Source organism: Cricetulus griseus, assembly GCF_003668045.3.
Source record: "Cricetulus griseus strain 17A/GY chromosome 1 unlocalized genomic scaffold, alternate assembly CriGri-PICRH-1.0 chr1_1, whole genome shotgun sequence".
Taxonomy (NCBI): Eukaryota; Metazoa; Chordata; class Mammalia; order Rodentia; family Cricetidae; genus Cricetulus; species Cricetulus griseus.
Window position 1 is genome coordinate 208,028,135 of NW_023276807.1, and position 22,447 is coordinate 208,050,581.

The 22,447-nt window shown below is 39.5% G+C and overlaps 3 gene segments (V, D, J or C); all 3 read left to right on the forward strand.

The window, feature by feature from the left end:
* The first annotated feature begins 389 nt into the window (after nt 1-389).
* On the forward strand, nt 390-928 carry LOC103161757. The segment is given in 2 exon segments: nt 390-441; nt 603-928. Coding segments are annotated over 2 exon segments (378 nt in total).
* A 2,989-nt stretch (nt 929-3,917) lies between these two features.
* On the forward strand, nt 3,918-4,447 carry LOC103164388. The segment is given in 2 exon segments: nt 3,918-3,969; nt 4,146-4,447. Coding segments are annotated over 2 exon segments (354 nt in total).
* Nucleotides 4,448-21,433: 16,986 nt separating this feature from the next.
* Nucleotides 21,434-21,922, forward strand: LOC103160024. The segment is given in 2 exon segments: nt 21,434-21,482; nt 21,588-21,922. Coding segments are annotated over 2 exon segments (384 nt in total).
* Nucleotides 21,923-22,447: the final 525 nt, after the last annotated feature.

A 22,447-nucleotide genomic window follows, 5' to 3' on the forward strand; every position in this document is an offset into this window, starting at 1 on the left:
AGCAGAGGGGGGATGAGGTGGGGGACTGGTGGGGGTTGGGAGAAGGGGAGGGAGAGGGAGAATGGATTGACATGTGAAGCAACCTTGTTCTAATTTGAAGTAATAAAATAATAATAGTAATAATAATAATAATAATAATAATAATAATAATAATAATAATGATGAGAGCGGCTGGTGTAGCAGGAAGGAACAGTCCACCAGGTGGCAGAGCATCTCCGCTGCTGCAAACTTACAAAGGAACTTTTTGCTTGACTTCTGTGAGAGCAGCTTCAGTCAGCAGGCTTCTGGACAGGCACCTGAAGAACCTGCAGTGCTGTGGATTACAGAGGAGGTGAGCTGAACACAGAAGCATCTTGCCTGGCTGAAGGTCACAGTCCCCAGGGAGAGCTATGAGGACACTGACTGGACCTTTTGCCCTGTGCTTGTGGCGGCAGCTGAACTGTGAGTGAGAGCTTTTGGAGACAAGGCATTTTTGTCAATGTTCATTGATCAGTCTGAGGAGCAGACTGGTTCCTCCAGAACACCTGAAATCACTGTGGGAAGAAAAGCAAAGTCTGAGGAAGGGTGACCTGATGATATTTATACTGTTTCCTTTTGCACAGGTGTGAGCAGAGGAGAGCAGCTGGAGCAGCAGCCTTCTCTCCTGAGTGTCCAAGAGGGAGGAGGCATCTTTATCAACTGCACCTACAAAGCTACTGCTCCTTCTTTCTTCTCCTGGTACAAACAAGAGCCTGGGGCAGGTCTCCAGTTGCTTATAAAAATCCTTTCAAATGTGGATAGAAAAGAAGAACAAGGTCTCATTGTCCTACTGAATAAGAAGGACAAACGTCTCTCCCTGAACATCACAGCTGCCCATCCTGGGGACTCAGCCACATACTTCTGTGCAGAGAGTGCACAGTGCTCCCCAGGCAATCACTGCCTGACATAAAACTGAGACCAGGGATGAGAAAAACTTTAAATACTTTTTGAAATAGAAAAAATTTCCACCTTGTAGTTTTAGTAAATGAATAAAACTTGACAGCATCAAGTTGACCTGAGAACATTTTGAAGAAAATTTTACTTAACATGGCTTCTTTTTAAAATTTAAAATTTCTATTTTATGTATATGAGCATTCTGCATGCATTTATTTGTGTGCCCAGTGCTGGCCAAGGCCAGAGATTGCATAGGATCCCCTGGAGCTGGAGTTTCATAATCATCTGTAACACCATGTGCACTCTGGGAATTAAACCCGGGTCCTTTGGAAGAGCAGCCAATTCTCTTAAACCTTAGCCATCTTTTATTTTTTAATGATATTTCTGTTAAGTATTCCTTTTATTCTATTTCGAAGGCCACATGGCTAAAACACAACGAATGATAAACAGCTGTGTATTGCATGACAAGGACAGCTGTATAATGCCCAGGATAGCTAAATTTGGGCTGTCTTGGTTTTTCTTACTATATAACCTTTTCATTTCAATTTATTTGTTTATTTATTTACTTGTTTGTGTTTTTGATACAGGGTCTCACTGGCCTACAACTCGTTGTAGGTATAGACCAGGCTGGCCTCAAACTCACAGAGGTCTACCTGCCTCTGCTCCCAGATGTGGGAATTAAAGATGTGTGCCATCTTGCCAGGCACTTATCATATACTTTTTAAAAATTCTCTCATTTTTGACAATTGCTTACATGTATACAATGTATTTTAAGTATATCCACTCCATTTCCCCTCCCCCTTTTACTCCCCAAATGCCTAACTCGTCTTCCTCCTACCTTGGTGTCTCCTCTTTTGATTACCTTCTGAGTCCATTAATGCTGGAACAGTGACTGATGTTGATTTCATCTTGTGCAAGTGCCTTTGAATTCAGTGATTTTCAGGAGTGCAGTAGGCACATTATGTCCAGAAGACAGCATTTCACAACACTTCTCCCTATCCCCTGGCCCTTACACTCTTTCTGCCCCCTCTTCTTAGATGTTCCCCGAGCCTTGGGCAGCAGTTAATACAGATGTCCCATGTAGGGATGAAAACTCTTGCTCCTCAACAGTATGAGCTGTCATTTCTGTTTGTGATCATAGCTGTTCTGACAGGTGTAAGATAGAATCTCAAAGTCATTTTGGTTTGTATTTCCCTGATAGCTAAGGATGTTGAACATTTCTTTAGTGTTCCTCAGATATTTGAGGTTCCTCTGTTGAGAATTCTCTATTTAAATCTGTATTCCTTCTTATTTTTTGAGACAGAGTTTCTCTGTATGTAGCACTGACTGTGGCCACCACTGTGGAACCCAGATGCAGAGAAGGACGAGTGAAGAGCAAAGGGGTCCAGACCAGGCTGGTGAAACCCACAGAAACAGCTGACCTGAACATCAGGGAACTCTTGCTCCCCAGACTGATAGCTGGAATACCAGCATGGGACTGAACCAGACCCCAGGAAAATGGGTTTCAGTGAGGAAACCGCAGAAATCTACAGGACCTGCTGTAGTAGTTCAGTACTTATCCCTAGCATAGGTGTGGACTTTGGGAGCCCATTCCACATGGAGGAATACTCCCTGAGCCAAGACACACGGGGGTGGGCCTACGCCCTATCCCAAAGGATACAATAGACTCTGATGATACCCTATGGAAGGCCTCACCATCCAGGGGGAGCAGAAAGGATATGTGATAGGTAGGGTTTTAGTTGGGGGTGGTGGTGGTAGGGGAGGACGGGAGGCAGAAGGGTACTGGGATTGTCATGTAAAACAATCCTGTTTTTAATTCAAATAAAAAATTAGAAAAAATAAAACAGCACCAAATTAAAAAAAAAAAAAAGGCCTGAAGTCACATTTGTTGATGGTGTTGGTCCACTAGGGGGCACTGCAGGCTTCCCAGAAATAAAAGGGTTGGGCAGTTAAAGAGACCAGACAACCAGACAACATGTGAGGCTGCCAGTCACAGATAGCAAAGTTCATTCCTGGTCATTGGCTTTGCTATTCTATGGTAAATCTTGAGGAGCCTAGAAATTTACTGTGAGAATGATTTTTTGAGGAGAGATAAGGAACTAGAATTTTACTGGTCAAGGTGATGTCTGATGCTCACAGAAGACATCTTACTCTGTGACTTACAGTTTTAAAACTTTATGATAAAAATCCCTGGAGTTCACTGACCCAGAAATTATTCCAATACCTGTGACAGCTAAACTTTACATTATCTCTTCTCAGACTAGCAGGAAGAAGAATAATTAGTTGAGAGGAAGAAAAGTAATGTCACAAAAACAGAAGAAGAAAATACAGAGAACACCACTGAACTTGACCAGCCATGTGTGGTCTGCAGGGTGCAAGGCAGGAACTGGAGAAGGACAGAGGTAGAAAGTGACTCAGGGTGAATGTTGTATGCATAACCTCTTGTTTTAAAAGGTGGGAATTTCATTGGAAACATTCCTTTGCAGAGGGTGACCTGCTGACTTCAAGGAAGTGTATTTACTCCTCAACCCATATTGCACTTCTTCAAAGAGTTACTTTTATAAGAGTTTTCATGCAACTGATTTCTCAAATTCTGTCAAACTATGGAATTTAAGGAATGGCTTACTCTCTCTATCCCTCTGTGTTCTGCAATATAAGTAGATCTCAGCCCTTTCCTGATACATCATCCCTTACTTTTCAAATTTTCTCTCAAACTCTCCCTTCAAATGTTACAACAAACAAACAAACAAACACAAGCAAGCACACTAACTCTCTTCAGTTTCAAGCTGTAGGTGGCATGACCTCCTGTTTTCCTGCAGGGTTTTCATCCACAGCTTGGGAGCAGTTTCTGTGAGGTCTCACTTGGCTGCTGTGGGCGTGGTTTTCCATCAAGATGAAAGAGCTCAGATTTTATTGGTGCCTGGAAAATGAGGGAGAGCCTGCTGCCTGAAAGCTAGACACTGTCTGGAGCTGGGTGAAGGCACCTCAGCAGTTTGACAGGATCCATGGAGAGGAGCCTGGGAGCTGTGCTGGGGCTGCTGTGGGTGCAGGTTTGCTGTGAGTTGTGGCTCACCCAGATGGATTAGGGGTGTTCCAGAGCCCCTAATAGAGCAGAGGGGGCAGAACAAAGCTGGCCCAAAGCTCCTCATGGCTGTCTCCAGGGATATAGGACAGGGTGGAAACCGCGGAATGATGGTCCCATCATATGTCCTTTTTTTCCTTTCTCTGAGCAGGGGTGAAAGGCATGCAGGTGGAGCAGAATCCTCCATCCCTGAGCCTCCAGGAGGGAGCCGGTTCTGCTCTGAGATGCAATTTTTCTCTCACCATGACAAATGCTCAGTGGTTCCGACAGAATCCCGGGGGAAGCCTCATCAGACTGTTCTTCATGACTCCGGGAACAAAGGAGAATGGGAGGTTAAAGTCAATATTCGACTCTAAGGAGCGCTACAGCACTCTGCACATCAGGAACGCCCAGCTGGAGGACTCAGGCACCTACCTCTGTGCTGCTGATGCACAGTGCTCCCAGCAAGCCTGAAGCCTGTCCCAAAACTGCAGCTGGGTGTGCAGCTACAGTCCTGCCACAGGGAGACTCTGCAGGAGGCTTTTGCACAGCTGTGGTGGTGGTGGTGGGGGGGGGTCCCAGTTTATGCTCTATCTCCACTAACGCTAGACTGTTCAGGACTGCTGGGTTACATTATTGTACCCTTTCCTTACAGATCCCCATTTTTAGGAACAAATTCTCATGAAGAGTAGTGGAACAATGGACAAAGTTCAGAGTACTGTCAGGGAGATCCATTGGCACAGTGTTCACTACTCTTAAGTCACTGTTCTGATTTTTCAGAAGGAATGAGATCTGTCCTATTGTAGGCCATGCCCTTTTTTATGGTCTCTGGGGGCTCTGTAGAACGCCAGAATTAGTGATGATCCATTTTGTTAGTGAATTATTACAAAATGAGAGCAAATAAATGGGCCTATATGCTGCTACATAGCATCTCAGACAGTTGTTACAAGTCATTTACAGTTTAGGAATTCTCATTCTGTAAATTGAAAACTTGAGGCCTCATTGCTGTGCAAAGGTCCACAGGCTCAGAAGGGGAGGTGAAGTTTTTCAAACGAATCAACTATGAACAGCAGGATATTGTTTTCTCACTTTATTAGTTCTTTGAGACGTTCATAACATACACTCTGATCATATTCATTTCTCCACCAATTCTCAGCAGATCTACTTCTTACTCACCCAGATTCTCACTCTTCTTTTTGTAACAAAACAAAACAGAACAGAACCTTCAAGCACAGTTTGTGCTGTCCATAACTCCTGGATGTGTGGCCTTCACTGGAGTGTGGTTGACCTACTGGGGCCATACCCTTAAAGAAAACAGAGTTTTCCCTCTCCTAGTAGCTATCAGGTACCGACATGTCCTTAGTTAGGGGTGGGAATTTTCCTATCCTTCATACACTGGGAATTTTGTGTAGCTTGGACTTGTGTAGGTCTTGTATGTGGTATTCCAAATGCTTTGGGATCATATAAATTAATTACCCTTATAACTGAAGATTCAACGATAAAATGCATGAGTAGTAATTTTGAATTACATTTAAATTATATTGGTTTGAATGAAAATTGTCCCCATGGGTTCATATATTTGCATACTTTGTCCCCAGTTGATGGAAAGCATTAGGGAAGTATGGCCTTGTTGGAGGAACAGTGGGAGGAGGTGTGTCACTACAAGTGGGCTGTGAGGTTAAAAGGTCCACACCAGGCCCAGTATCTCTTTGTTTGCCTGCTGCCTACTGATCAGGATGGAAGATCTCTCAGTTACTTCTTCAGCACCATGCTGGTCAGCTGCCATGCTCCAGGCCATGATGATAGTGGACTAATCCTCTGAAATTTTAAGCAATCCCCTAATTAAATTTCTTCTATAAGTTTCCTTGGTCATGGTGTCTCTTTACAGCAATAAACAGTAACTAAGGCACAGATCATGAAGCCATTTTCACTTTATCTGATCTCCACAACTTACAAAAAATGTCTCAGAAAGTATTAGATCATTAATATATACGTAAACATTTACAATAAAGAAGACTCACACAAAACTCATTTGTATTAGTAGTTAAATCATTTCAGAAAAATTGTTCCACTACTGTCATCAAACCTGGATTTAATATAGCCTGTGTTTTCAAATAATTCATTAGATGTGTCTGTTGCTGTTGACACAGTACATAAATAGCCTTAAGAGCTCAAGTGTCAGCTTTGTCATTTCTCAAATTCAAAAGTCGTCAAATATGTCTTTTTCAGTTTACATTTCTGAGGCATAACATCATTTTAATTATTTTATATATGCACATGTAGTTATTTATATATTATATGTAATTTGGGATAAGTAGAAAATAATATGATTGCCCGTTGCCTTTTCAATCACCATTAAATTTATTTATTGCTCATCTCTACTTCTCTCCATGCTTTGCTCTCTGTCCACACTCTCCAGGTAAAGTCCCCTTCACTTTTTCCATTTGCCATTTCATATCACCTGTATCCTGCTATTGCATTCTTTAGGGCTCCTTTTCCCAAATTTCCTCTTAGTCTTGGCTTATTTAGATTACTCTAGAGGTTACACAATCTAAAGATTTAGAGCTAGCAACCACAAATAAGAAAGAAGATGAGGAATTTGCCTTTCTGGGTCTGGCTTACAATAGAATATTTCCAATTTTCTGCAAATTTCATTTTTCTTTACAATTGAAAATATTCTACTATGTATTGGAACCACATTTTCATTATCTATTCATCAGTGAAGATCACTTAAGTTGTTTCTATTTCCACCGTTTGTTAATAGAGCAGCCATAAACATGGCTGAGCAAGTGTCTGTGGAGTAGGATGTAGTTGGAAGCTTTTATGTGTTCCATCTGGTCCCCCGGACCAATTTCTCTCTGCTTACTGGGTCCCTGCAGCCGCTTATAAGATAACCACTCAGAGACTTAATATATATTTATAATTGGGCAATGGCTTATGCTTATTACTGGCTAGCTCTCTCTCTTATAAGTGAACCCATTTCTACTAATCTGTGTATCACCACGTGGCTGTGGCTTATCAATGATGCCCTGGCATATTGCCTCCCTGTTGGCTATGTGGTGTCTCTGACCCTGCCTTCCTTCTCTCTGTATCTTTGTTTGGATTTCCCACCTGGCTTTACTCTGCTTAGCCATTGGCTGAAACAGCTTTATTCATCAAGTGGAAAAAGCAACACATATTCACAGCATACAGAAGGACACCTCACATCAGTAGGATGTTGAGTCCTTTGGGCATATGCCAAGGACCATTATAAATGGTTCATTCACTAGATTTAACTTTATCTTATTGAAGATTTTCCACACTGGTTTCAAGAGTGGCTTGAATTCTGACTAACCATAAATGAGGATTCCCTTTTCCACACATCCTGGCTAACATTTTTTTCTGCTATTGATTTTGGATAATCTGATTAGGATAAGATTAAATCTCACAGTAATTTTAACCTGTATTTTCCTAATTTCTAAGGATAATGACCACTTTTTGAGGTATTTCTTAGCCATTTTTTATTTTTTCTTTCCAGAAAATTTGTTTAGATTCATTGTTTTCTTGACCTTTTGTGTTTGAGTTTTCTGTATATTGATACTATAAATCTACTGTCATATGTATTGCTGGCAGAGATTCTCTCTGATTCTGTGGCCTTCATTTTCATGAATTTTTTTTTAGCTGTGCAGGTTTTTGAGGTTCCATTTGCCAACTGTTAGTCTCAATTTGGGGCAAATGGATCCCTATTCATAAATTCCTTTTCTATACCTATACCCTGTAAGGTAATTCCCATATTTTTTATAGCAGTTTTATGTTTCATACTGAGGTCTTTGACACTTCTGGAGTTAGTTTTTATGCAGTGTGATAAACCTGGGTCTGTATTCATTTTTTTATATGTGGACACCCAGGTTTTCTAGTAATATTTGCAGAAGGTGCTATCTCTTCTCCAATGTGTACTTTTGTCATCTTCTTCAACTACCAGATGGCTGTAGTTGTGTGTAATCCTGTTTGTTCCAGTGATCTACCTGTTTGTCATGCTGTTCTTTTTATTACTGCAGATCTGCAATATAGCTTTAAATCATAATGATAATGTCTGCAGCATTCTTCTTTTTACTCAGTATTGTTTTGGCTATCTAGAGCTTTTATTTGGTTTCATGTAAATTTTAAGATTTTTTCTATTTCTGTGAAGAATGTTGTGGGGATATGATTGGGATAGCATTGAATCTATAAATAGTCGGGCAGAATGGCCATTTTCACAGTATTATTTGTAGCAATTGATTATTATAAGAGGTCTTTTTAGTGTGTTTCTCAATCTCCCTCTTTAGAGATACAAAGTTTTCATCATAGAAGTCTTTTACCTCCTTGGTTAGTTTATTCCATGATTTTTTAAATTATTTTATAAGAATATTGTGAGTGAGTATGGCTATAATCTTTTTCTTAGTATTTTTGTTGTTGGTGTATTGAAAAGGTTTTCTCAAGTTGATTTTGTATGTTGCCACTTCACTGAAATTAATGATCATTTCCAGATTTTTTTTCTCACAGAGCTTTTTGGATATCTTATACATATTATCATATTTTCAGCAAATAGGGATAATTTGACATATATATATATATAGATATACATATCTATATATATCCATTTAATTTTCATCTCTTATTGTACTACCTAGTGTTTCAAGCACTATACTGAAAATGAGTGGGGACAGTAGGCAGGCCTATCTCACTCTTGATTTTAATAGATTGCTCTGAGTTTTCTCCATTTAGGAGGAAGTTGGTTTAAATAATATGTAACTGTTACTTTGTTAAGGCATGTTTCCTAAGTCGCACTCTCTCAGAACTTTTATCATGAAAGTTTTCTTGATTTTGTCAAAGAATCTTTCTATATCTATTGGTATGATCATGTGATTTTTTTTACTTTTATATGATTTATTGTATATATTATTTATCAATATACTAATATTATTATATGATTTGTATGCTGCTTTATGTATGTTGGACTACCTCTGTATGTCTGGGATAAAGCCAACTTGTTCCTGGTGGATGATTTTTTTAAAAATATGCATGTATTTGTTACAAGTAGTAATTGAGAATTTTTTTATGTATGCTCATTGTCAGAACACTGTCAAAAGAATGAGACATGGTGAACAATGCCTGGGGAAACTGTGAGAGAGGCTCCGGGATAAAAGGCCTTTTACCTCAAGTGCATTTTGTTCCCTGGATTTTTCTTGAATATGAGTTCAGGTTTTCTGTGTTAAACATTTACATTCAATTTATGAGATGTGCTTTTTCTTGTTGGATGTCAGATCATAGCTATAGAATCCAATGTGGTGAAGGGTATGCTGAGCGCTTTCTTCAGTGAAGCTGAATTTGGCAATCTGCCTTGCTGTCATGCTTTCCCGGATGTAGTCTATAGTTTGTGCCAGGCAATTGTGATTAAATTGGTCTCAACTAAAACAAGTTCTGGGAAAGGGCTGATCTGTTAATATTTAGTATATGCTTACTGACATTCACTTACATGCTTTTCTGAACTCAAACAACCTTCCTTGGGTCATTGCTTTTTTGTTACATTCGTGTATAAAGCCATATGAAACTGAAGTAAGGTTGTCTGCAGCATTAGACTGTAGTCCACCCCATTTTTTAAGGTCCTCAGATCCCAGGTCTTGCAGACATATCTGCACAGAACTGTGAATAATTGATAGTGATATTGGCCTGTGATTTTATGTGTTTGTTTAATCTTTCCCTGGTTTGGGTATTAGAGTAATGTTGGCTTCCTTGGATAAGTTTGGAAATGTCTCTTCTGTTTCTATTTTCTGAGAAATTGGAATGTTTTGGTCTTCTTTTTAAAGTCTGGTAAATTCTATAGTAAATTCATCTGGGCCTGAGCTTTTTGTTGGAAGACTTTTAATCATTGTTTCAATCTCCTTATTTAAGTTTGGTCTGTTTAAGTTGATCTATTTTTGGTTTAGACTTGGTTGTTTATATGAACTTATGAATTTGTCTATTTTCTTCAGGTTTTCCAGCTTTGTGTAGAACAATTTTTGATTCATTATTCCACATTTAAATTTATCAAACCATTATATTTTGTCCCATAAATAAATACAAATATTAGTTTTCAACTATAGATAAAGCTTTAAAATAGTCAAGTCTATTGTCAGATGAATTTGGTGGCATGTTTTTATTAGAGTTGAGTGACTTTTTATTTACAGGGTACCTAGCTCAATGTTCTTTACTTTGTAGAGAAAAGTGGAATTATAGTTCAAGTTTTCTAAAACTTTTTTTTTATTTATTCTTTGTGTCTTTCACAAGATGCATCCTCATCATACCCATCTCCAGTCCCCTTGCACCCACCCTCTGCCCATGCAAACCCCCTCCCAAATAAAACAAGATAGAATTTAAGATAAAAAAGGAAAGGAAGAAATGGAAAATCTTGTCATGGAAGCTGCAGTGTAACACAGTGAGTCACACAGTAAATCACTTTATCCGTACATCTTTATATGTAGGCCTTCATCGCCATTGGTTTGGTTCAAGGCCGCTGGTTTCTGTTACACTATCTATACTGGATCCCTTACTGGGACTCTTCCTAGGCACCCCATTGCTGCACTGTGTCATGGAGATCCTACAGCTCTGGGTCTGTAGGACCCACCCCCTTCTTCCAGCAGATCACAGATCCAACACTTAATCTGGCTTCTGGGTGTGGGTAGTTGCAGGGGCAGTCAGTCCATCAGCTCTCCCCTGTCTTCACCATCATGGTGAGTTCTCCAGCCTTGCCATGGCTAGTTCACCCCTTGCAATGGTGAGCAAAGGGCAGGGTCAGCTCTCCTGCTTTCACATTCTTAGGGGTGATTCTGCCACATCTGCACCTTCAGAGCCAGGAGTACATGTTTTTAAAGTATTTCCTTACGGCGTTCTGAGTTTCTTTGGTGTAGGTTTATCTCTGTGTTAATTTGTGACAGCTGTATTTCTTTTGATTAACTGGGACAAAAGTCTGTCAATCTTGTTTATACTCTGGAAGAAGAAACTCTTGAATTGGTTGATTCTTTTTGAATATTTTCTTTAATTCTATTTCATTAATTTCTGCTCTGATTTTAGTTATTTTGTCCCATCTACTCAGTTGGTGTTTCATTTGTTCTTATTTTTCCAAATATTTGAATTGCATCATTAAACAATTTATTTGTACTCTTTCAGATTTCTTTTTAAAAGGTTGGTGTTACGATAAATCTTTCTGCCAAAAGCTGCCTGAGCCCCACCTCCACCTGTGAGCTTTACGCCAGCCACCTGCCTGAGTTAGGGCCCAAATGAATACACAGAAACTTGTATTAGGTACAATGCTGCTTGGCCAATGACTAGGAGTCTCATCTGTTAGCTCAGTCTTAACTATCATAAACCTATATATTTTATAAGACTATCATAAACCTATATATCTTATCCGATGCCTTATGGCATCCCTCCTTGCTGGTAGATCACATCTTGCCGCTGGAGCAGGAGCAGAGGGGAAAAGAGGCACACTTCCTGTTTCCTCCCTGAGATATGAGTCTCCTTGCCATGTCACTTCCTGCCTGGATCATCACTTCTCTACTACATTTCCCAGAATCCTCTTTGACTCCTAGTCCTTGCTTGCCATTGGCCAAACAGTATTTTATTCAACAATCAATAAGATAAACATACAAAGAAGTACATTCCCCATCATGTAGGTACTCAGAATTATTATAAATGCCCCCTACCCCATGTGTGCTTTCATGTGTCACAGAAGGGTTTTCTTCTTATTCTCTTCCTTCTCCTCCATCTCCTCCTCCTCCTCCTCCTCCTCCTCCTCTCCTCCTCTCCTCCTTCATCTCCTCCTTCTCCTCCTCCTTCCTCTCCTTCTCCTCCTCCTGTGTGTGTGTGTGTGTGTGTGTGTGTGTGTGTGTGTGTGTAAAGTGGGAAATTACCAATACGGAACCAACTAGAAATATAAGGGTATTTAATAGGGAAAAGCCTAACTTACAGAGCAACCTAGCCAGACGGTGTGGCAGCAGTAAGTACAGCAAGCCGAAAAGGTGAAACCGAAAGTGACCAGCCACTGACCATCTCTCACTCTATGTCACCCTCACAGGCATGGTCAGGCAGACCTGTAGCCAGCCCCTAAGCAGGCGTGGCTACAGGTTCCCCTACAATTCCCCTTTTAGTCTAAAAGAGGATTTAAACTTAACAGTGTAAAGTATCCAAAATTAACAATCATAAAGGTGAAATATAAGAAGATATAACAATCTGCTTATGTCACATCCTAACTATCTATTTTAACTAAACCCTAAAGTCATCTGAAAGAGGTGTCCAAGCCTGAACACCTCCTTCCAATCCCAACCATAAACAATAGGAAGCTATCCCTAACTAGGTATATACACTATCCTAAATGACAACAATGGGGAAACGGGGCGTAGCATCCTCCAAGTTACTTCCTGCTGAAATGGGACGATGATAGCCTTGTGGGGTCCTGTAGAAAGAAAATGTTAGTATAGTGAAAGTCTTGAATGGATTGTATCCAGTCCATGTTAGATGGGATTCACTTGATTGAAGATCTCACTTGAAATCCTCAACTTGATTGAAGTCAGTACCCGAGCTCTGGTGGGAGTGTCAGCTGAAATGGAGCAAGTTGGATCCAGTGCAGTCGAGGAGGTGTGGCCCATTTTCTTTCCAGGGTGTCCAGGGATTGCTGTCAGGCAGGTCTTCATTGGCTGTGTGGGACTCAAACATAAATAGTTAGCAGAGAAATGTTTGCTTGTGTATATACACATGCTGGGGAATGCAACCATGGGAGCATAACAATTATGAGAGGGTGTACACCTTGAAAGAAAGATCCAAGAAAAGACAAAGACAGTCCCCAAATTCTTCTTTTATTCTGTATTACATCAATTGGCTTCTTGATACAATACAGAAACACTAAAGTTCAGTTAATTAATGTGCTTGGATTTTAGAGGAGGAAAGCCAAATCCACCTCTAAATCCAGCATTGGTTTAATTGAATAGGGACTAGGAAATAAAGAGAAATAGAGTTCTCTGAGAGACAGCTGTAAAGTTTACCATATGGCACGTTCCTTTTGTTTGATGGTTATAGCTACCTTTTCTTCTTAAGCATCTACCCATTCAGTGTCTTTTGCCTTCTGGAGATGAGTTTTCCTGTGATGATAAAGGCAAAACACTTCTCTTTCCTTTGGGAGGTTTCTATTTAGTTTATAAGATATACATTAGTAGAATACCTATCATTTCTCCTCGTTGTACATATCATGGAAAATTTTCTTTTTCTTTCAGTCATGGCATTTGGGTGTGTGTGTGTTTCCTTACTTTGGGTGAAGTTTTCTACTTTAACGTTGTTATCTGCTCTATGTCATTGACTTTGATTTCTTCTTTTTCTATGATTATAATGTATATATCTTGTCTCTTTATTATCTCAAAGTTTCTTCAAATTTTTTAAAATGTCACATTAAGTGGTACATTTTCTCTTCTTGATATTTTATCCTTTACTTAATCTATTCTATTTGTAAGGCTTTCACCTGAATTTGCTAAATGCGCTATTCAGTTTTTCAAATAATCTTCATAGCTTGAGTTTTGTTCAGTATTTTATTTCTTTATTAAGCAAAGTTTCCAAATCATGAATTCTCTTAGTCATTTTTTATTCAGCTGTATGTTTTTGTTTTCTTGAACTTCCTTTAGTGGTTTAATTTCTGATTCTTCAAGTATCATTGTCTTCTCTAAGCCTCTTCAGATGATCGTATTTATGATTGTCCTTTAAATTCTGTGGCCTAGGTTAATCTAGGTAATTCTTATTGGAGAAAATTTTTATAGAACTGGTGGTTTTTTCTTTGTGATAGTAGGATTGTCTTGGCCTTTCAATAATGGTTGTGTGTTTGTGATATGGTCTAGGCATATAGACTTTCTTCATTGTGTCTGTTATTGTAGCCTGCTTTTGTTGAATAGAATTTTGTTTCTGGTTTTGCTGTTGTTCAAGCTTGGTTGGTTTCAGATCAGGTTTGAAGAGTTGTTAGGCCAGTCCTTTAAGCAGAGATACTCATTATGATGGCAGGGATGAGAGCGATTCTAATTCAGTGGTTCAAGAGAGTATGTGAATGTGACTTAGGTCTCTGTGTGCTGGTGCAAAAGTTGTTCAAGCCCAGCTATGTCTAGGAATGGGGGGATGACACTCAGAGGTTGTGGGGAACTTACCAGTCTTGGTTGCTATGAAGGCTGCAGGAACCAAAATAGACTTTCTGGGAGTGTGGAGAAGACCTGACTGGATGGGATCTTGGACATTGAGCTGGCTGGTCTGGTGCACAGGAGGTGTAACCACAGCTAGGCCTGGGAATGTGAACATGGGGTGGACTATTGGGGATCTGCAGCGCTCACCTGCTTAGGCTGGTTCACAGGTTATGTGTCCAGCAATGTTTGACAGTGTGGTACTCACATGGGTGAGAAGGAAGCTAGTGCACTCACCTGGTTAAGCTGGTGCACAGTCTGTGTGAACTCAGGTAGGCTTGGAGGTGTAGAGATGGCATAGGTGGGCTGGGGTTTCCTACTGAAGTTTTTTAATGAGTAAGAGAAAAACAAACTAGATTTCTGCAGTTAGAAATCTGACCACAGGGTGGCAGTGCCCCTCAGCTGATGCACAGAAAGGCCATCTCAGTGAATTTTTTTTTTTTTTCTTATTGGTTAGGTACATCACTCAGCATGTTTGATTGTTGTAACAACGAGGGCCAATTGGAACTTACTAGATGCTCAGCTGAATAGAGACTGAGCACCTACAGTTGATCTGAACAGAAAGCAGAATGAAGGCAACCATTAATGTTTTATTCATTTTCCTCTGGCTACAGATGGACAGTGAGTTGAGGATTGGGGAGTAGGGGTTACAGTGTGTTAGTAGATGGTATTTAGCTGCCAGAAGAGTGGTTTTATTCAGGTTTTCTCTATTTACCATAAGAAAAAATAATATGTTTCTGCATAGGGGAGAGCCAAGGTGAGAAGGTGGAGCAGCATCATTCCACCCTGAGTGTCCAGGAGGGAGCCAGTGCTGCCATCAACTGCACAGACAGTGCTGCAGTCTACTTCCCTGGGTACAAACAAGAGCCTGCGAAGCATCCTCAGCTCATCACTGATATCCGTTCAAATGTGGAAAGAAAGCAGAGCCAAAGACTCATGCTTCTGTTGGATAAGAAAGTCAAACACCTTTCTGTGCACATCACAGACACTCAGCCTGGAGATCCAGCCGTCTACTTCTGTGCAGCAGATTCACAACGCTCCCAGGAACCTGCAGCCTGTCCTCAAACCTGCCACCAGGGATGGAGTGGCATCTTTTTTTTTTCTATGTCAGACATTCTAGGACAGCATTTGTCATATTATTTGAGAGTGTAAACTAACATGTAGATATTAAAAGTTTATAAGATAAGGCCCAAGATTACCCAGAAAGTTTAGAACATATTGTTGATTACTGCCTAATAATTACTTAAAAATTACATTTATTGTCTATGTTAAACACGCACTGTGCACTATGATATGTTGGTTTAATTAAACAGTGGAAAAAGAATAGTTTGGTGAGTAGGTACACAGAGCAACATCTAAAGTTAAGGGCAACTGTCATTTCCTTTTTATGTGAGCTGATTCTGTCATGTCCATGTGTTCAGTAATACAAAAGTGCTGTGTACTATCTCTCAGGAATTGGTGATATTCTGTTTTAAAACTATGCTCTAATGATTTTATATTTGCCATTCAAACTTCTCTTGTGTGAAAACCAACAGTCTCAGTATCAAAATCCCTGACACCCATGGCTTGTAACTCTTTAGATAGTTGCATTTTAATGCCATCTGCATATTATTTAGCAGCATGATTAATTTTGCTTCTCTGCAAGAATTTGATTCATAATGGAGTCAAGCATAATTGGTGGCATTATCCCACATCAACAACCATTATGGCATGACAACCCTCTGGGAGCAGTAGTGGCTCACATACCTTAATAGTAACCAGCTAATATCTAATTGGACTTTAGACCTTCTCAACAACAGGGATGCCATGTCTTGTACTAGAAACCTAGCTAACTACTCAGTCCTAGAGAAATTATGGTTTTTTAAAAGGAGAATTTATAATCACTAATTTATTACACCAGCATAATTCCTAAAAGAAAAATCTATAATCATTTACCCTTATACCCAAAGGTATGTGTAGTCTTCAACTCTCATCAAGGAAACTTCTCTTTGCAGTATATGGAGACTACTACAGAAAGCCATATCCAATCAAAATGCAGAGATGGGGAGCCCAGTTTCAAAGGGTACTTCCTCTTCCATTTTTTTGTTTTTTATTTTTATAACTGTAATTAGATCAATATTAAATTATAAACAAGCTTTTTTTTACATGTCAATCCCAGTTCCTTCTCCCTCCCCTACCACCCACCCCCTATCCCAACACCTTTCTGCTCCCCAGGGAGGATGAGGCCTTCCATGGGGGATCTTCAATGTCTGTCATATCATTTGGAGCTGGGTCTAGACACCCCCCCCCATGTGTCAAGGCTGAGAGAGTATCCCTCTATGTGGAGTGTGCTCTCAAAGTCTATTCGTGTACTAGGGATAAATACTGATCCACTACTGGAGGCCCCATAGATTGTCTAGACCTACAAACTGATATCCTCGTTCAGGGAGTCTGGATCAGTCCTATGCTGGTTTCCCAGCTATCAGTCTGGGGTCTATGACCAACCCCTTGTTCAGGTCAGCTGTTTCTGTGGGTTTTTCAAGCATGGTTGTGTCCCCTTTGCTTATTACTCCTCCTCTCTGCAAATGGATTCCAGAGTTCAGCTCAGTGCTTACCTATGGGTGTCTGCTTCTGTTTCCATCAGCTACTGGATGAAGGCTCTAGGATGACATATAGGGTAGTCATCAATCTCATTATCAGGGAAGGGCATTTAAGGTAGACTCTCCACTATTGCTTAGATTGTTAGTTGGGATCAAACTTGTAGATCTATGGACATTTCCCTACTGCAAGATTTCTTTTTAAACCTATAATGACTAACTCTAATATGGTATCTCTTTTCTTGCTCTCCTCTATTCTTCCCCTGACTAAATGTTCCTGCTCTCTCATGTCCTTCTCTCCCCTCCTTTTCTCCATTTCTCTTTCTTCTAACTCCTTCTCCCCTCTTCTCATGCTCCCAATTAGTTCAGGAGATCTTGTCCATTTCCCCTTCTCTTGGGGGCATGTATGTCTCTCTTAGGGTTCTCCTTGTTTCCTAGCTTCTCTGGCAGTGTGGATTGTAGGCTGGTACTCCTTTGCTCTATGTCTAAAATCCATATATGAGTGAGTACATATCATGTTTGTCTTTTTTGTGAATGGGTTACCTCACTCAGGATGGTTTCTTCTAGTTCCATCCATTTGACTGCGAATTTCAAGATTCCACTGTGTTTTTTTCCCCCATCTGAGTAATACTCCATTGTGTAAATGTGCCACATTTTCTCCATCCATTCTTCAGTTGAGGGGCATCTAGGTTGCTTCCAGGTTCTGGCTCTTACAAATAATGCTGCTACGAACATAGTTGAACAGATGTCCTTGTTGTATGAATGTGCATCTTTTGGGTATATGCCTAGGAGTGGAATTGTGGGATCTTATGGTAGACTGATTCCAATTTCCCTGAGTAACCACCATACTGATTTCCAAAGTAGCTGTGTGAGTTGGCATTCCTACCAGCAGTGGAGGAATGTTCCCCTTTCTTCACATCCTTTCCAGCATAAACTGTCATTGGTGTTTTTGATGTTAGCCATTCTGACAGGAGTAAGATAGTATCTCAGAGTTGTTTTGATTTGCATTTCCCTGATGGCTAAGGATGTTGAACTCTTTCTTAAGTGTCTTCAGCCATTTAATGGATTTTTTCATATCCTCTTTGAGGGTCTCTATCATTTTCATGAAGTTGTTTTTAAGGTCCTTCTCTTCTGCTTCATCTGAGTTGGGATGCTCGGGTCTTGTTGGTGTAGAGTCCCTAGACTCTGGTGGTGCCATATTGGCTTTTCTGTTGTTGATTTTTTTATATTGCCTTCTTCCCATCCCTTATTCCAGTGTGTGCAGAAGGAGTCTCTTCCTCTCCTTGTTCATATGGGACCAAGGTTCCCTTCAATGGGTGCAAGCAGGTCCAACACTCTGATGGCTTTCCTCTTCCTCATCCTGTGGGCAGAGAAAGGGACTAGGCAGTTTCTGGCTGGGCTGGACCCTGCTAGGATGGGCTCCTCTTCCAATTTCTAAAAAGGATTTATTAATTACAAATATTACGTGTGTGTGTGTGTGTGTGTGTGTGTGTGTGTGTGTGTGTGTGTGTGTATCTACTATGTGTCTATGGAGTTCAGAAGAAGACATCATGTATCCTACAACTTCAGTTATAGATAGTGGTGAGCTGCCATGTAGGTGCTTTAACTTGAGTCTTCTGCAAGAGCAGCAAGTCCTCTTAACTGCCAAACTGTCTCTCAAACACCACTCTTTTAATTTTTAAGGCAAGACTTACTAAAAGGGGATCTGGAGAAATGGCTCAGCAATTAAGATAACTCCATGCTCTTGCAGAAGACTGGATTTCAATACCGAGTAATCACACCAGGAAGCCCCACAACCTCATGTAACTTCAGCTCCAATGTCCTTCTGCCTCCACGGACTCCTACATGCCATGCACAGACCCACACACAGACATACAATCATACACCTAAGTAAAAATAAAGCAAACCTTTTATAAATCCAAAATTAATTAATTTTGTGGAAGTAACAAAACATTATAGAATGGATATGGCCACTTCTGGATTGACTGAAGTAGAGTTATGAAAGCCCCTTGAGTGAGATATATAATAGAGTTGTAATCTATGACAAGAAGTTAATATTTTAGCTCACCTACCTGTAGACAATTGTCAGATATTTGTAGAGAAGATAAAGTTATGCAGTTCTAGTGTTATCAGATATAATGGAGATTTCAGCACAAGTCTACTTCAATATAGACAATTCTGAAATTATTTGAAACCAAGGATTGGCTTTGCTATTACACCTGTCCTAGTTTGCTTTCTGGTGCTGTGATGAAGTATCTGAAAAAGAAGCAAATTAGTGGTGGTGACCCACACCCAGAAAGTAAACTACCACATTATCTCTACATTATCTCTCATATATGGATCCTAGATTCACATAATTAGTTTTTTGTGTTTAAAATGTTGTCAGTGTAGAAGCCAGGAAACTACAATTGGGCCACCAGGAAAGGAAAAACTATCAGAACGCAATAGTGTAATGACCATTTTTAGGGGCAACTAACTATCATATCATTGGAATTGAGTCCTACTCTTTGGGAGGAGCTACATACCCAGTGTGTCAACGTGTACAAAAGCCCATGGCTATGGAAAGAAAAAAAATGGAATGAACAGAGAAAATGTTGTTTTGATATATGATTCTACATCTTATATAGGAAACAGTATGAAGAGCATATTCTGAAATAAACTACAGAAGTTGTGAGTGAGGAAAATCCAGATGAACTCAACATTCATTACCTTGAACAGTAAGAAACAAAGGTTCTGAGACAAGGGCTGTCATTTACAGATTACACTTATAACTTAAAACAACCAGAATTAGGAAACATGCAGACAAAGATTAGAAAGAATATCTTTGTGATAAGACTAATTCTGTTATTGAGGAAAAATTGCTAAGACCTTGTTAAAGGATAGAAAGAGCTCCCACAGAAAAATGGCAGCCATGAAATGTAGACTCATGAGTAAAAGCTTTGACACCTGAAGGAAGGAGATTTTCTTAAGACACTTATGTGAGCTGGCTGCTTGGGATTCCTTTTCAGGCCCACAAGGAAGAGTCACAAATGTCTCCCCAATACCAAATGATAGTCATCTTTGTGATTCTTAACAGAACACACCACTGGTCACATGATATTTGCAGAGCAGAGCCAAGAAAAAAGTCACAGCCTATGCTTGATGCAGAGCATGGCACAACATGTGAGCCCTGCGTGCCAGTCACAACTGTGTCTTTGTTGTGGCTGTCCTGTACAGTTAATCTTCAAACATTGTTTCAAGACACCAATGACCTCCTAAGTAAATGGGCAGCACAAACCCATTATTTCAAATTTCTAGAAGGTAAAAAGGCAGATTCTGATGATTACACATTCTTAGGGTCAATTTATTACTACTCCATTTCATAGTAACTTTAAGAAAGTTTAAAGATTTATTTATTTTATTTTATTTTATGTGCATAAGTGTTTTGCCTTCATTCATGTTTATGTGTGTGTCTGGTGCCCACAAGGATGAGAAGATAAGTCAGTTTCCCTGAACTACTATGAGTGTTCTAAAATCAAACCTTTGTCTTCTGCAAGAGCAACAAGAGCTTCCAAGTGCTTAGCCACCACTCTTAGCCCTCAGGATTCTTAATACAAATGTGAATTAGTGAAAATAAACTAGGAAAAACTACTTCTCTACCTTCCATTTATAGGGTAAAGACCAAAAGAGAGAAACTTAAGTTGCTTCATTATAAAATTTTCATGTGAGGTAATGTCCTAAGAATGATAACATTGAATATATCCATGGTCATTACTTATATCCTTTATATTGATAAAGGACACTTAAAATTTGAACTGTGCCTTATGAATGATTTCAAGGATGAGAGCATTTTTTACATGAAATATTTTTATTTCCAGGCAGCTCAGAAAAACCTAAACAGAAAATATCACTTACATGAATTAATATTTTGTTTATCCAACATTTAGCAGAATATGGGCCTTAATGAATATTTCTTGAATATAAAGTTAACAAAATACTTTGGCAAGTGAAGATCAAGATCCTATTTTATATGATCAAAATATTAATGAAAATATTCAATTGGGAGAAATATGATCAAATACATTTTATAAAATGCAATGTTAAAATACTAACGCTTAAAAAATTTCCAACATTAAAAAAACCCTTCTAGCCATTATGTTTAAAATATTTATATTTTAAGAGTTTAAAATCTTTCTAAAAATTTTTATGTTTGGGACAGGATACAAGTTTTTTCAAAATCAGTAGTCCATATACATATATGATGAATGTGCTGAGAAAAAAATCAGAGAAAAATCTCCCTTCCCAATAACCACAAACAATAGAAAGTATCTTGTGGTAACACTAGCCAAACAAGTTAAAGGCCTGTATCACAAGAAATTTAATTCTTTAAAGAAGGAAATTAAAGAAGATATCATAAATTTGAAATATGCCCATGCTCTTGCATAGAGAGGATCAACACAATAAAAATGGAAATCTTCTCAAGGCCATGGGACTGCCCAAAATAATGTTGGATGAGAGTATCTTGATGACTTTTGGGAGGTAAGCAAGACTCCCTAAGTTAGTCTCTATCCACCAGGGGGAGGAGTTTCCCAACACAAAATCATTATCTGTGTATATCAGCTTCCTAAGATCATCATTTGTTGACATTTCATCATTTCTCAATGTGAAGAGTCAAGAACATTACTTTGGTGACACTAAAGATGAACACTTCTCCAGCTTTAGTGACTGCGATGCTGCTGTTCATGCTTGGTAAGTGAAGTGACTTAAATTTGCACTCCTATAATATCAGAAAAATATTTAATCATCTAAGAGCTTTGTCCTTAATGTGACATAGATATCCTGTTCTTCCTCCAGAGAGGACTGATGGAGACTCAGTGATCCAGAAGCAAGGTCAAGTGACTCTCTCAGAAGATGACTTTCTATTTATAAATTGCACTTATTCAACCACATTGTACCCAGCTCTTTTCTGGTATGTCCAATATCCTGGAGGAGGTCCAGAGCTGCTTTTGAAAGTCACAACAGCTAACAACAAGGGAAGCAGCAGAGGTTTTGAAGCTACATATGATCAAGGATCCACTTCCTTCCACTTGCAGAAAGCCTCTGTCCAAGAGTCAGACTCGGCTGTGTACTACTGTGCTCTGGGTGACACAGTGGCACAATCTGCAGGGGGAGCTGAGCACAAACTCTGAGAAGCCAAAGAAAGTCTGAATTCTGATCATCTGTCTTTCAGATGACTCTGTTTTCCACACAGTCTGTGCTGTGTGTCCCAGTAATTCTCTGGATGGTGAAAATCATAAAAATAGCCAGAGCAGCACAAGAAGTAGGTGTTACCACAGCTGGATTTCACAGGGGAAACTGCAACTCTAGGAATCTGTGGTTCCTTATGGAGGGTCACACTGATTTCACAGAATAGCCGTGGAAACAATGAAGTAGTCAGTTGTCTTGATCAGCATATACACATCACTGTATTCATATTGTTGCATGCCACCTGTAGCCCAAGTTATTCAAAGAGAGGTAAATGCACCAGAAAAGGTGGCATATAGATTGTCTACCGAATAATATGGAAGGAGAAATTATTAGAGTGTTAAATACAAAAAAGACATTAACACAAGACATCCAGGAAATCTGGGACACCATGAAAGGACCAAACGTAAGAATAATAGGGATAGAAGAAGGAGAATTCCAGCTCAAAGGCACAGAAAATATATTCAACA